The following is a 14,139-nucleotide window of genomic DNA, read 5'->3' as shown; positions in this document are numbered from 1 at the left end:
TTTCTTAGAAAAGAAGGGAAAAGCAGCGTTCTTGACTAATTTTTTCTTTGTTAGATAAACTCTCAACTATATAACTGTCCTCTCTGCGATTTTACACCTCTGTAACAGTTTTCCTAAACTATTTTCAAGGAGAATACATCCTGGAAATGTTTTGTTTTCTTTTGTTTTGTTTTTTTCGTAGACATTTACGAATAGTCGATGTTCGTAAGAGTGAGAAATTTACACGCAATTTACCGAAACCAAGAGCAGAATAACGTTAAGAAGCACTTTGAGGAAGTCCCCTAGTCAGTGATGAAAAAAAGCGGGGTCTCCTTGTAACAAAGCTTAATCGCGTTTGCTTTTACGTAGAGACATACATTACGGGTTGAATGGCCACCCAAGTAATAAATTATTCATCGTTCCCTGAAAATTCAATGACTCCCGGAATCAATTGCTTTATGGTAATTTTGCTTATCTACAAAAGCACAACATTATTTTGTTCTGCACTAAGGTGTCTTGTTGTTCTTATAAAGAAAGATGTCTTCACCGAGAGAGCTTGAAGAAGCGTTCGATTTACCCAGCGATGAAGCTTTTGAAGAGGTAAACAAGTACATAAATGGAGTTTACAACATTCTGAAGCAGGAGGCGATTAAAGTTCGCAAGGAAAGGGAGACGTTCGATGACGTGGCGAAGAAGCTCGAACATGTTCACTTCTCGAAGATGCTGAAACTGAATGTTGGAGGCCGCCTTTTCTCGACAAGTTTGTCGACCATGAATAAAGATCCAGGTATCTTAGACAATGTATCTTAGTCGTTTCAAGGAAATAAACTTAGAATAACCCTGTTAGTATATGTAATCAAATGGCGACGAGTGAAATCAGGAAATAATTTCACGAGAAAACCATTTGATTACCTTTTAATTAATATCGTGGGTGACAAATTACGTTCACAACCGTAATTGTTTCCACTGGTTTATTCTATCGAAAACCATAAACATGAAGAAGAATATAGTTTTCTTTTAAAGCTCACATTATTGTTAAAGTTTGTAATTTTCTGAGTTTCTTCACAAAAAATACCTTTCGAATTCTTCGTGCCTGTTAATAATTTCCGGCCGCTTCTTTTCATTTCGTAACTTCTTCAACGGTCACCATCCTAAATCTCGATGCCATCTTTGCTCTGATCGAGATACAAGAGATGTTATCATGGTAATTTTATAATTTCACGTGTGAAATTAAAAACTAACGCTGAAATCTTGAGCCAAAATTAAGGATTAATTTGTCACCTATGATATTAAAAGCTGTTAAAGGATTGTCTAATCAATTCCAAACACTGTTATGGTGCCATAACGTTTCGAATCACTATGAGTGCCAACGAGAGTGAAAACGATGAAATAGAAGTCTGTTAGGGTATTAAAACAGCTAATAGGTAGGGAGGAACCGAAAAGCAACTTGGATGGAGGAGACTGGTACTGATTCCAATTTCCGAACCATTGAATAGATCCCTTGAAGATTTGTGAGCTTCTAAATTCGAGGGATTGCTCGTGGGAAATCAAACTTCTCCCATGTTAGCTGAGTATCAAAAAATGAAAAGAAAATATCAATTTTTGGAAGCGTATGTTAACTTCAAGAACAAATTGAATAAAGAAGAAAAAGAGAAGGCTTTCTCTACTAAACCATTGAAATATCGTATCTTAAAAATTCGGAAATATTTCGAGATGAATCAAACTCAATGCGATTTGTAAATATCATTTTTTTTTTTTAAGGTTCCATGTTACACGCCATGTTTTCCGGAAGATTTGACACCAAACCTGACGAGGATGGAACCTACTTCATTGATCGAGATGGAACCCACTTCCGGTACCGGTACCTTCTGAATTATCTTCGTACAGGGGAGCTTGTCGTCCCTGACGATAACACTGTACGTCAGGAACTGTTGATCGAGGCCAAATTTTATCAAGTTCAAGAGATGATAAAAGCGCTGACTCCACAACTCGCTTTCGAGGGGTCTAAGATCCTTTCAACAGGCCAACGCAAAACTTTGATAGAGTGGCTGAAGAACACCCCAGGCCTGGACAATGTCAGTGTTAAATTGCTATACAGAGCCTCTCGAGATGGCTGGAATGCATCCGACTTTCACTCCTTTTGCGATAACAGGGGACCAACAGTTACAGTGATAAAGAGTAAAAATTACATATTTGGAGGGTATTCTGAACATCAGTGGAAGTCGTGTGGTAGGTCTTAGTGATAGATATTTTCAAGTGTTGAATAGATCATGCATATCAATTGCAGCGAGACTATTTTAGGTAGCACCATTGTGAGCGAAGTTTGCGTTAGAGTAATTAGACGTTACAGTAATAGAAACAGCAAATAGTTGCATATATTTGAAGTTTTACCCTAAGAACACTTTGTATAGTTTACAAGGGTTACTTGAGCTTGTTTCCAGGGAAATCATTCAAATTATTCAATTTCAGAAACAATAAAAAGTAACTTCGACGCAAATTAACTCATGAGCTACGACCTAAACACATCTGGATGTTTGTTAGAGAAAGATCGTTAATCGCGCCTTTGAGAACTTGTTGAATTTGAGTTGCAGTATTTTGTGTGGACATTCAGGTCAAATTGCGTAACTTACTTTACTTAAACTTTGGAATTTCAACCAGCTGTGTACATAAAGGCGAGCGCTTGTCATGAGATTATTGCGTCATTTTGGCGCCTCAGTAACAGCCTATTATAAAACAATAACAGGAAAAGAATATTGTAGTAGAAGGTTTCCGCCTGTCATATTGAAAATGTCCTTGATCGAAGCTCACAGTTCTCCCTAAGCTTCGGAAAACTATTCCCATCTCGGAACAGATGATATCCACAAGCAATATCCTTGCATATTTTCGCGCCAAATGTTATTGTCTGTATATTTTGGTGCTAAACAGAGGCTATCATTTACCTATTTATATAAGCACTTTTATTCATTAGATTCTGGATCGTGCGAAAGGTCGCCAACTTCGTTCCTGTTCAGTCTTGTAAACCCAGGCGGTCTTTCACCAACAAAGATACTTCTGATTCCTGGAAACGAATCAAATGCTATCTATTGCCGTAGTAACTACGAGCCAACATTTGGAGGAACCATGCAAGAAGGCTATAAAGGAGCTGATAACATCAAGTCGTCATAAACTTGCAATATGGAGTGCAGTCTCAAGGGAGTGTCAAAGTTTATTACAACAACCACACAGAACAAAGGAAACTATCATAAGGAGCCAATTAGAACACAAAGTTAAAACAACCACACAGAACAAAGGAAACTATCATAAGGAGCCAATTAGAACACAAAGTTAGAACGCACAGCCTCCTTAGAGGTGCGGGAAAACGATGCGGTAAACAAGTCACGTTTGGTTTTTAGTTTTAGCGTATGATTGGTCGGGAGGATGACGTAAGTTTAGGGACCAATCAACTATCGCCTGGGAGTCGTAGGATTTTGGTTGTGTGCCATAAAATGTATGTACCTGATTTCCTCGTAGGGCTCTGCAGTAATCTAATGATAATCCTTTTTTGGCTTTCATAATCTCCCCTCCCCGTCTCCGACCCTATGGTGGTTATATGCTATTATTACACCACTCGGGCAGTCAGAGGGCCAATAACTAAAATCAACCAATCAAAATGCTCTATTGCCGGTCCAATATTTTCTAAGTATTGGACTGGGCACTGTCCCGAATGGCCCCGAATGATACCGCACTTGTGTCCCTTTGAACTTCAGTTGTATAATAAATCTCTTATTAACCAAGCTTGCTCAGGACCGTACTGGAAGAATATCGGCCCTCGGTCTTTTTTGTACGGACCGAGCGCAGCGAGGTCCGTACTGTCAAGACCTCGGGCCGCTATTCTTCCAGTACGGCCCTCGCGCTTGGTTAATAAGATATATGTACCAATCTTAATTTCTACGCAGATAAATGTCTCTAATATTTAAGAAAAATTTGAAGTACAAAATATTGATGTTAACCGGAAAAGCAAGTCCCCTTTGCAAATGTACGACTACTAAGCTTTTTAAAATAAATGTTTAGCTTTAGTTACCAGTTTTCTTTGGTGTGCCAATGTAATATGAGTAAATAACCCTCGAGGACAATGCTTACTTTCTTGGGAGTGATCATAAGTTATGAAAATAATCCAGCTTCGCAACATTCTATTGCGTAGTCCCAAATAACTCTGCCGCAAATTAAACAAGTTTTCCATTTGCATTTAAAAAAATCTCATCCGTCCTTCACAAGGCTTCATCACCGTATTTTGTGTTATCATCCTGACAATATACATTTCATTTTCTTAATTGAAAGAAAGTTTGTTGCATTTTTGGGGATGAACCCTGTTTACTTTGAGTTTTCTCCGGTGACCCATTTGCACCCTCCCGCAAAACTAACTTAACGAGACAAGTAACAAATGAGTTGAACCGTGAAAAATAGTTTTAACTATGCATCACTCGTGGTGAATAATTATTCGAGAACCAACTGGTCAAATAGCTTGAGGAATTGATTGTAAACAATCGAAAACTGCCAAAAGTTAGCGGTTTGCTTGTTTGGTAACTGCAAATGTAAATACTTTAAAGGTGAAGATGTACAAAGGAGTGAAGTGAAGAATGAACAACAACTGCGGGCCCGACAGACTTGACATGATACAACTGACATTGACGGAGGCTGTAACTTTCACTTTTAAAGGGTTGGTGCGAGGAATCACTCGTGCACAAAGGTGCTTATGATTTATTTAGGAAGCCAGTTGCTGTGCATTTGTCATTAATGGAGACAGGAAAGATTACGTGAAGGAAATTATTTGGTGGGGCATACAAATACTAAAGGGGTAAAGATAATCAAGCGCGAGAAATTTTGAAATGATTCGTGACGGAAGCAAACACTTTTAATCTTTAAGGGTTTGGTTCAAGGAATCACTCATTCGCAAATTATCGACTCTTATGCGTCGATATGCTTTGCTAAATTTTTAAAATAGCCAGTTTTAATTGTCTTTTTTAATGAATTCCACTGAGGAGAAAATTGCAGACTCGCATAATATAAAGCAAGTACGTTTAGCCCTTTGCTCTCTTAAATCACAATACATATTCTGCGGTTCTCTTTACATTTCCTAAGGCGCTGGCAACGAAACTTTGTTCGAAAATCAAGAGCTTCTTTTTCTTCTCGTGATCATTGTGATTGATCCATGTTGGAATTAATCACATATAAGATACACCATAAAGCAATTGTTTTCGATTTAACTAGATTTTAATTCAATGCAAAATAACTTTTTGAGGGAGCATTCATTATTTGTGGGAGGGGGTGTGCTGGCAAGATTTTCAGTGAGACTAAACAAAATATCCTGACCCTGCTCTACAAGAATAAAAAATACGTATGATGCACGATCCTCGCAGTAGAGAGCGCTATTTATGCAATAGCGAAAATCAGACCTGAATAAAACCAGGCCTGTACGGGATTCGAACCACTGACCTCTGCGATACTAGTGCAGCGCTCTACCAATTGAGCTAACAAGCCAACTGGGAACAGGCCGTTAAGTTGATTCGTAATGAACCCGCGATGATAAATCAGATACAATGAATATATGAAGTTCATATATTTTGAACTGCGGTATTAGATACGTATGATGCACGATCCTCGCAGTAGATAGCGCTATTTATGCAACAGCGAAAAGAATAAAAAATGTCATTACCCCTCTAGTTGTAATTGAAAAAATAGCTAGCCCCCCTCCCCCCTAGGACTATCAAGGCAGCTAGTTTAAAAGAAGTGAAAAATATCTTTCATATATTTAATTTTTGACAATGAAAAACTGCGATAAAATATTATAAAATATTATAAAATATTATATTATATTATATTATAAAATATTATAATAGCTAGCCCCCCTCCCCCCTAGGACTATCAAGGCAGCTAGTTTAAAAGAAGTGAAAAATATCTTTCATATATTTAATTTTTGACAATGAAAAACTGCGATAAAATATTATAAAGCATGACACGACGTTTCGACGTTTCCAGAACGTCATTATCAAGTAAACTAAAATGATAAAATCGAGTATAAATATAATGAAGCGGTGAATAAATTACAAAACGTTAAAAGTTAAACAAAGAGTTTAGCCCTAATGGAATCGCTCTGGGTGTTTAAATTGGGCCTTATTGTTCTTATGTACAACATTTCATAAACAAGACAATCCCATTTCGTGCCGCATTTTTTAAGCATTCTAAACTGGCTCTCATTGAGTAAGTCAATGTTCCCATGGGCATCTCTCAGGTGGCGACCAATGGCAGAATATCGATGATCAGCAATGCGTTGAAACAAATAACGCGTCGTATATCCGACGTAATTTGAATCACACGTCGAATCGAAACGTCGAATCGAAACGTCGTGTCATGCTTTATAATATTTTATCGCAGTTTTTCATTGTCAAATGTGTTACCAAATCTTTACTTATTCGAATATTTAATTTTATTGCAAAAACACCTTAACAATACAGTTCTAGAGTTTGAAATCTAAAGTTGATACAAAATGAATAACATAATATAAGAGATATCCTATGGTACTGTGTCCAACTTGGTATGGTACTGTGTGTAGCTTGAAGAAGAACAGCTTTCCAGTGTATGCAAAGTTAGCGATTGTTCCCTATATCTTGTATGGCAGGTAGCAGAAATGTTCTACAAACTTAAACCCACATTTGTAGATGATCAGTGTAACAACAAAAAGCTTTTGAACCGCCCCCCTTCATTATTCCCAAATTTTTGTAATGACCTCCTATTTTAGTTCCTGAATTTATCATGACCCCCCCATTTTTCTTGCCAGCCCTCCCCCCGCCATAAATAATGAAGGCTCCCTTACACCCGTGTCTCTACACATTTTTTGTGGCCACAAGCAAGTGAAACTCTGTCCTAAATAACCCTCCATTACTTCTGGTTGACTGAATATATTACGCTAAAAGAGGCTCGATGCCACCCGTCAAACTGCATGTCATGTCAAAACTGCGAAGTGTAGTTGATTTTTCATGGAAAAAAATTGGATTTAGGTATCAAAAGGGTTTTGTTCATCTTGCTTTTCCAGGGTCCATGCTACATGCCATGTTTTCAGGCAGATTTGACACAAAACTTGGTGAGGATGGATCTTACTTCATCGATCGAGATGGAACCCACTTCCGACATATCCTAAATTATCTTCGCACTGGAAAACTCGTTTTACCGACGATACAGTCGTTCGCAAGGAGCTGTTAAACGAGGCGGAATTCTATCAAATCGATGGGATACTCAATGAGCTGAAAGCAAAGCCGTTTAAAGATTCTGCAATTCTCTCTTCAGAACAGCGCGAAACCCTGACAGACTGGCTGAAAGACACTCGCGAAAGCTTGAGCGACGATTACGTGTTGTTATATCGAGCTTCTCGCAATGGCTGGGCTGCCTCTAACTTTCATTCCTGTTGTGATAACAAAGGACCAACAGTTACTTTGGTAAAGAGTGGAAACTACATATTTGGAGGATATACTGCACAATCATGGCAATCGTTAAGTAAGAGACCCTCTTATTAGCCCCATCAAACTCCCTTACTATTTTTTCCCTCTATGATAGAGTATCCTATCCTAACAGTTTGCACGTACAGTTTTTTTTTTACTTTCCCTTTACAAATTATTCACGGAAGGAAGAAGTATTTTGCTCGGGAACTGTCGGGAAAATATAAAGCAAAACAAGAAAGTAAACTTGAATCGGTCAGGAAGTGCCACTTTTGCAATAATAAAAAAATTCCAAATCAGATTGACAATCAGTAACAGCTTGTTCCGGGACGCTTTATAACCCATAGTGTGAACTTCATATATGAAACATCCAGTAAGTACTCTGTTTCACAATTTCCAAAATTTATAACTCTCAGAAAAAATCCACAGGACGATCTTATTAACCCCCTCTTCTTTCTTGTACAGTGATATGATAGAGTTGTCAGCCTGCTCTTATTTCCATGGACTAAACCTTTTTACATGACCATTCGCCTGAATGGGAATCTCGAGTTTTAAAGGAGTCCCTCATCTCAGAGGGACTTTTGTTGATGGGCGGGAATACTTCTTGTATACTTTTACCTAAGTTTTGTCATTGTTAAAACCTACATAGTGAAATTACAGCCTTTGATGAAACTATTTTTAAAAAGGATAAAGGCTGATAGTTTCGAAAGAAACTGTTTGGGGCTGCGTCGGTGGGAGTAACGAAATAATTTGGATATATCAACAAAGTTGAAATGGTAACTTGGCCAGCGTAACGATTACAAAAGCTGACGTTTCGAGCATTAGCCCTTCGTCACTATTTTTAAAAAGTGTGACTAGTTAACTTCCTTTCTTTCAAGGAATAGTGAATTTCAGTCTCATTCCACACTAAGCTAAGGGCAAAGTGTTTTTCAGAGGTCATGATGCACTGACCAGAAAGTGACAACTCTTACCCACAAGCACAGACATTGATCATTGCTGTGACAATTTCTTGTCGTGGTCTTATCCCTATTTACTTTTGAGAAATGGTATTCAACCAATCTAACTCAGCAAATATTTTTTGTCAGGTACTGCATTGTACAAAAGAGCTCCGGGTTCAGCCTTGTCAATGCCAGTGGTCTGCCACCAACAAAGATGCCTTTGAGAGGTGGTCAAGAAGGTAACGCCATCTACTGTTACAGTAGCAATGGTCCAACATTTGGAACTGGACCTGACCTTTCCATATGCAACTCTCCAAATTCTAACAACTGCTCTGTTAGCCTTGGTAACACGTACCAGTGCCCAGCCGGTCAGAACGGTAGCCTTTTTTTAACAGGGAATCAAAACTTCACTGTGCAAGAGATGGAAGTGTTTAAGTTCAAAAATTAGAGGCGTTTTTGTCATTTTTTCCCTTCCTGATGAGATTTCAGCTGATTTTGTAAACGTTTGCTAGTGAGTAAATTTCCTCATGGTTAAATCATGTCCCTGATCCTGGATTTGAGAACTAAGAGGTTTTTAAAACTTTGTTATTGGACTGATCTGGTTTGTAAACAATCGCTTTTTGTCTTTGATTCTCGAGATTTTGTTTATCAGTTAATTAATTGGGTTGTTGTTACTTACACAATCTTGAGTTATTAAAAAAAAAAAAAAAAACGCTTGCGAAGACTGTTTCTGGCTGGAGATCCGCGAGGATATTAACCGGAAGGTGGAGGAGTAGAATTAACAAACAAAACCGGATTTGGGTTTTCTATATATAATGGTAAGAGTGCATGAGTTATTTGACACTTTTAGAAAGCTAGCCTGTATATTCCAGTCGGAAGCGTAACTTCCTCCCATTTTCACTACACCGTTCGGCTATCGCACTGTGTACTATTTCGCTCCGTTCTATTGAGTGGACACCTTGTATAAGCGAATGGCCCATTCGCTTATACATTCGCTTAAGTTCTGTTGTGGCATAATTGATAATTTTTTTAACGGGGAAGGAAAGGGTTGGGGGGGGGGGGGCGGGGGGAATCCAGCGCAATTCATGAATTTAAGAAACTGGGACGGATCCAGGGGAGGTTCGAGTGGTTCGGTCGAACCCCCTAAATTCTCCCTTAGAACGCTGGAAGTCGTGTTTCTAAAGACCTAATTTTCAAAATCTGCCAGGGGAGCATGCCCTCGGATTCTCTGAACCCCCCTTTACTAAATCTTGGATCCGCCCTTGAGAACATGACAAGCCGTGTTTCCTCTACTTTGACTTATGACCTGCTCATTGAAAAAAAATGATACATATGAACACAAAACCTCGTAAAGACTTGTCTTTTCTGAAGATTTTAGGTTTTTAGCGAAAACAATTTCTCTGAATTAGTCTCTCAGGAAAGGTACCTACGGTGAATTAATTTATTTGGTTTAACCGTCCTGGCATCTCGTAATTCTTTGTAAGCGGTTAACCCATATCTAATCTTGTCGGATCAGGTCTTGATAAAGCCAGAAAGGGCTGCTGAGGGCTCATAACGCGTTCCACTTCCTTAAAGCTCCTTGAAGGATTTATTAGTTTGTGTCGGAAAATTCACACAATATTCAATTTTTGTAAACTACAAAGATGTCTCAGGACGGTTAGGGATGTGTCAAAACACTCTTGCGTGTTGTGACTAGTTCAATGCTTGTATAAAGTAGCACGCGAAACGAAGTTGACCATGAAACACATATGAATTTTCATATCAATGCGTGACTAAGCGTCCTAAACGGCCAGTTGTTTCCGAGAAATCGGAATACCGAGAATTAATCAAGACCACGTGCATTTTCCGCGAAATATGTAGACAAAGAAGCTTTTGTTCATTCTTGGAACACTTTCTGCATTTGGTACCTGTCGACGTCTTGTTAGAGAGAGTTAAAATGCTTTCCAACCGTTTTTCGAAGAAAGCTGACTCACACAAATACAACGACGCGGAAAAAACGGAGCTGTCTTCCTTTGGCAGTTTAAAGAAAGATTTACCCGACGACGAGGCTCTGGATGAAGTGAACAAACACATTACTGATGCATTCGGTATTTTGAGGCGCGAGATAAGCAAAGTTCGCAAAGAAAAAGAAGCTTTTGAAGAGGTTGCAAAGAAACTGGAACATGTTCATTTCTCGACGATGTTGAAACTCAACGTTGGCGGTCATCTCTTCTCGACCAGTTTGGAAACCATGAATAAAGATTCAGGTACTTTAGGCATTAGTCAACGCATTTATTGTGTAATCAGAGGTCTGAAATTTGGTTATCGAAATATTTGATCTGAATGGCTTTGGGGAATGGTTCGGTGAAAATGAAAGAAATATTGCGTTCTATGTTGTGAAAGAAAATTCTTTATTGTCATTTTTTCAAGTAGTCCGATCTCAGAAACGAGTAATTAACTCTTTGCCATTAGTTTGATTGAATTTGATTTACAATTTGCAATGTGTCGTTCATCATCCATGGATTAAAAATGATTTTTCTATCAGTCATGATCTGTCAATTAAACACCTATGAAATATTCTCGAACTTGAAGCTCTATTTAAAGCATGTTCATATTTGGAATTTGTGCTTTGTCTGCTTTCGTATCGATCCCGTTGAACTTGTTCCTCATTACAACTTCTCGATGACTGAGGCAGCAACAAAGAGTTTTCTTTTATCGTGTTTTTCCAGGTTCTGTGTTACATGCCATGTTTTCAGGAAGATTTGACACAAAACCTGACGAGGATGGAACCTACTTCATTGATCGAGATGGAACCCACTTCCGGTACATCCTAAATTATCTTCGGACTGGGAAACTCGTGCTACCCGAAGATACAGTCGTTCGCAAGGAGCTGTTAAGCGAGGCCGAATTCTATCAAATCGAAGGAATACTCAGAGAGCTGAAGGCACAACCTTTTCAGGACTCAGTGATCCTCTCCTCAGAGCAACGTCATATCTTGATTGACTGGTTGAGAGACACGCTTGAGAGTGCAAGTGACGACTACGTTTTGTTGTACCGCGCCACCCGGAATGGCTGGAATGCTTCCAACTTTCACTCCTTTTGCGACCGAAAGGGGCCAACAGTAACAGTGATTAAGAGTGGAAATTCTATTTTTGGAGGATATACTGAGGAACAATGGTATCAACCCGGTAAGTTTTTATGCATCTTCCCTAATCTCTTAACAACAGAGTTAAAGCGACTAATTTGTTCCCCATCAGACCTGAGCTGTGTGCAATGGAATACCTGTGCGTGCGATGGAAATTTGGCACGAGAAAACCCATAACTCCTTGCTTTTCTTCATTGTAACCAGTCTCTCGTGCTTTCAACTTCGGTCATGTTAAGTTGCGTGTTTTAAACAAACTGACACGCGGCTCCAAACAGTATTCAGTTTATTAAGAAGACAGAAGATCTTTTTCTTTTATGCGATTATGCAGTTAAGTATGGACTACACAGTAGACCGAGAAACTGACTACATTTAGGAGAGCAAAGGTTTTCAAATGTTCTTCCCACTGAAGTAATACAACGTTACCGCTCAAGAGTGTTGCTCCACTTGAAGTTGCGATTCAAATCAAGTTTTACGCAATAATTCGAAAACATCTTGCTAACAAAAGTGGGTTGGTCGGAGATGTTTCATATGATACTAACGTGGAGCGCAGGAAATAAGTTGAGTTTCATGTGCAGGCTCGAAACATGGATCCATTGCTGAAAAAATTGAGCTTAATCTCTAGTTAGTGATTAAGGCCATGCAAAGGTTTCAAATTCTCAGTAATTAGTATTGGGGTTTTATAAATCACAGTTTAATCTACATATCTTTCGTTGTTTTTGTTTAGCTAGTGGAGCCAGCTACAAAAAAGCCCCCAGATCGTTTCTGTTCAGCCTTGTCAACCCTAACGGTTTACCAGCTTCAAAGCTACCGCTGATAACTGGAAAAGAAGGGAATGCAATCTACTGTAACAATGGAAATGGGCCCACATTTGGAGGAGGTCATGATCTTCGTATTGTAAGTGCACCAAATTCCAACAACTGCTTTGTCAGCCTGAATAATTCGTACCAGTGTCCTACCGGGCAGAATGCTGCCACTTTTTTGCAGGGGAGCCAGAATTTCACTATAAGTGAAATGGAAGTTTTTGGATTCAAGAAGTAAAAGGTTTCTATGGCTTTCATTTGTTAGTTGTTCAGTTAATCGAGGTTCAGCGGCAAGTTTGACTTGTAACAAGTGGAGACCAAATCATTAAATTAAACGTTACGTTTGACGAAGATGTTGTATTTCTTGTATATAGTACGCACTTAATCAAATTTGCCTGAGCAGGTTTCGAAAATCATAGCATAGACGCGTTCAACTTCCCGACAAGCATTTGAAGCGATGGAATGAAACAGCACCATCTTGTTTTAATTCTTGGCGTCGTAAGGCAAATTCATGTGATATTCATTTTCTATCGAAACGAGATAAAATAGCATTTAGTTCCGAAAAATTCTGAGGGAAGTTTCCAAGCCAGGTACTACCAGACACATGGCTAGTTAAAAAAAAAAATTGATAGTCAAAATTATGCCCTATCTAAAAGGCTTCAGCCCTGTTTACCACACCCTTTTTAGAAGTGTCGGGGGAAGAAAAGAAAGCATCTTTCAACCAGGGAAAATGAGAGAGTTCCTCCTTCCCCTGGATGGAACTAAGTTGCAAGGTTGAAGGACCAAGAAGTATGCTCCCCTAGCCATTTTTCCCCTTGTTATTAAAAAATACATTACATAGGTTATCTACTTACTGCCTCCCCATATTGGTCAATTCTAAGTTTTCACGAGACGTCATCAAAATTAAAAAATAAATAAATAAATAAATAAATAAGGAATTATCAGTCCTTATGACTTTTTTAGCTAGTACGTTATCAGAAAAGTTGAAGACTTGTCTTTTTTAAAAAAATATTAAGTTTGATATGGTTTTTCGTCTAGGGGTAAAGCAAGGTTAAATTTCTAAGCTTTTGCGTGACACGATATTAAAATGCTGTGATGTCGATTAGAAAAAGTGGCTTATCTGCCAAGATTTCGCAATCTAAACAGCCCTTGTATAAGAAAAAGTGCTCAAATGGGTGTTTACGAGCCCTTCGAAGACGACTACAGGCTTTTTATAGCAAAACTCGATGACATATGCTTTTGTCATCCTCAGGCCCTCATATTTGTGCCCCTCAGAGGGACGCAAACATGGAGCTCAAAACAAAGCCTTATGGATTTGAGTAAAACATTTCTCTGAATATCTCCCTCGCGAAACATCGCTCAGACCTGAATCTTTGCGATCAGATCTGAATCTTTGCGAGACTGTTCAAATATTCATCTTACTTTCTCTCTTTGATTCTTGTGAATGACTCTATTTGTTAGATGGTTTTGATGATGGTGTGACAGTGACAAATCCTGCAATAAGCAACTACTGCCCTGGTTATCGCAGAAAGTTAATTAGTTATTTAATCAAGAAGCATGCCTTTTGTAAAGCTTCTAATCATTCAAATAAATTGCCAAGCGATGGAGAAAAGAGGAATGGAATGAAAGTATGTTCTGCGAAAGGCGAGTTGGGCAAGATTCAAAATGGCGGGGTCCACAGCTCAATACAATTTTCAAAGGGCAATGTTGCTCCTTGGAATATCAAACGGTAATCAGTGCGGTAATTTCATAAACATTTTCAAGATGCGGAACTAAAAGTAACATGTTTTCAGGAAACCACTTAAAGTGAATAATGATTCGAATAAAGC

The 14,139-nt window shown here is 38.6% G+C and overlaps 2 protein-coding genes and 1 pseudogene across 3 annotated transcripts; all 3 read left to right on the top strand.

Annotated features, from left to right (window-relative positions):
- Nucleotides 1–486: 486 nt before the first annotated feature.
- LOC111339875 (uncharacterized) lies at nucleotides 487–3,992 on the top strand. The gene is made up of 3 exons (XM_022946602.2): nucleotides 487–766; nucleotides 1,741–2,208; nucleotides 2,948–3,992. The coding sequence occupies exons 1-3, from the start codon at nucleotides 517–519 to the stop codon at nucleotides 3,142–3,144; spliced, it is 915 nt and encodes a 304-aa protein (XP_022802337.2). The 5' UTR covers nucleotides 487–516; the 3' UTR covers nucleotides 3,145–3,992.
- Nucleotides 3,993–7,030: 3,038 nt separating this feature from the next.
- LOC111339889 (BTB/POZ domain-containing adapter for CUL3-mediated RhoA degradation protein 3-like) lies at nucleotides 7,031–9,108 on the top strand (annotated as a pseudogene). Its single transcript, XR_002695704.2, has 2 exons — nucleotides 7,031–7,506; nucleotides 8,534–9,108. The product of XR_002695704.2 is annotated as a BTB/POZ domain-containing adapter for CUL3-mediated RhoA degradation protein 3-like (transcript).
- An 826-nt stretch (nucleotides 9,109–9,934) lies between these two features.
- LOC148720785 (uncharacterized) lies at nucleotides 9,935–12,661 on the top strand. The gene is made up of 3 exons (XM_088738186.1): nucleotides 9,935–10,632; nucleotides 11,095–11,553; nucleotides 12,235–12,661. Exons 1-3 carry the CDS (start codon nucleotides 10,323–10,325, stop codon nucleotides 12,546–12,548), a joined length of 1,083 nt encoding a protein of 360 aa, XP_088594312.1. The 5' UTR covers nucleotides 9,935–10,322; the 3' UTR covers nucleotides 12,549–12,661.
- The last annotated feature ends 1,478 nt before the right edge of the window (nucleotides 12,662–14,139 follow it).

Source organism: Stylophora pistillata, chromosome 11, assembly GCF_964205215.1.
Source record: "Stylophora pistillata chromosome 11, jaStyPist1.2, whole genome shotgun sequence".
Lineage (NCBI taxonomy): Eukaryota > Metazoa > Cnidaria > Anthozoa > Scleractinia > Pocilloporidae > Stylophora > Stylophora pistillata.
The sequence above is the reverse complement of the archived record's forward strand: the minus strand, read 5'-3'. Positions and strand labels throughout refer to the sequence as shown.

What these genes read in the sequence shown, in the direction of transcription:
- LOC148720785 (XM_088738186.1), top strand. Translation starts at nt 10,323, where the DNA reads ATGCTTTCCAACCGTTTTTCGAAGAAAGCTGACTCACACAAATACAAC. An exon ending in AACCATGAATAAAGATTCAG is followed by an intron (nt 10,633 to 11,094) that starts GTACTTTAGGCA and finishes GTGTTTTTCCAG; the next exon opens with GTTCTGTGTTACATGCCATG. An exon ending in GGAACAATGGTATCAACCCG is followed by an intron (nt 11,554 to 12,234) that starts GTAAGTTTTTAT and finishes GTTTTTGTTTAG; the next exon opens with CTAGTGGAGCCAGCTACAAA.
- LOC111339875 (XM_022946602.2), top strand. Translation starts at nt 517, where the DNA reads ATGTCTTCACCGAGAGAGCTTGAAGAAGCGTTCGATTTACCCAGCGAT. An exon ending in GACCATGAATAAAGATCCAG is followed by an intron (nt 767 to 1,740) that starts GTATCTTAGACA and finishes TTTTTTTTTAAG; the next exon opens with GTTCCATGTTACACGCCATG. An exon ending in ACATCAGTGGAAGTCGTGTG is followed by an intron (nt 2,209 to 2,947) that starts GTAGGTCTTAGT and finishes TTTATTCATTAG; the next exon opens with ATTCTGGATCGTGCGAAAGG.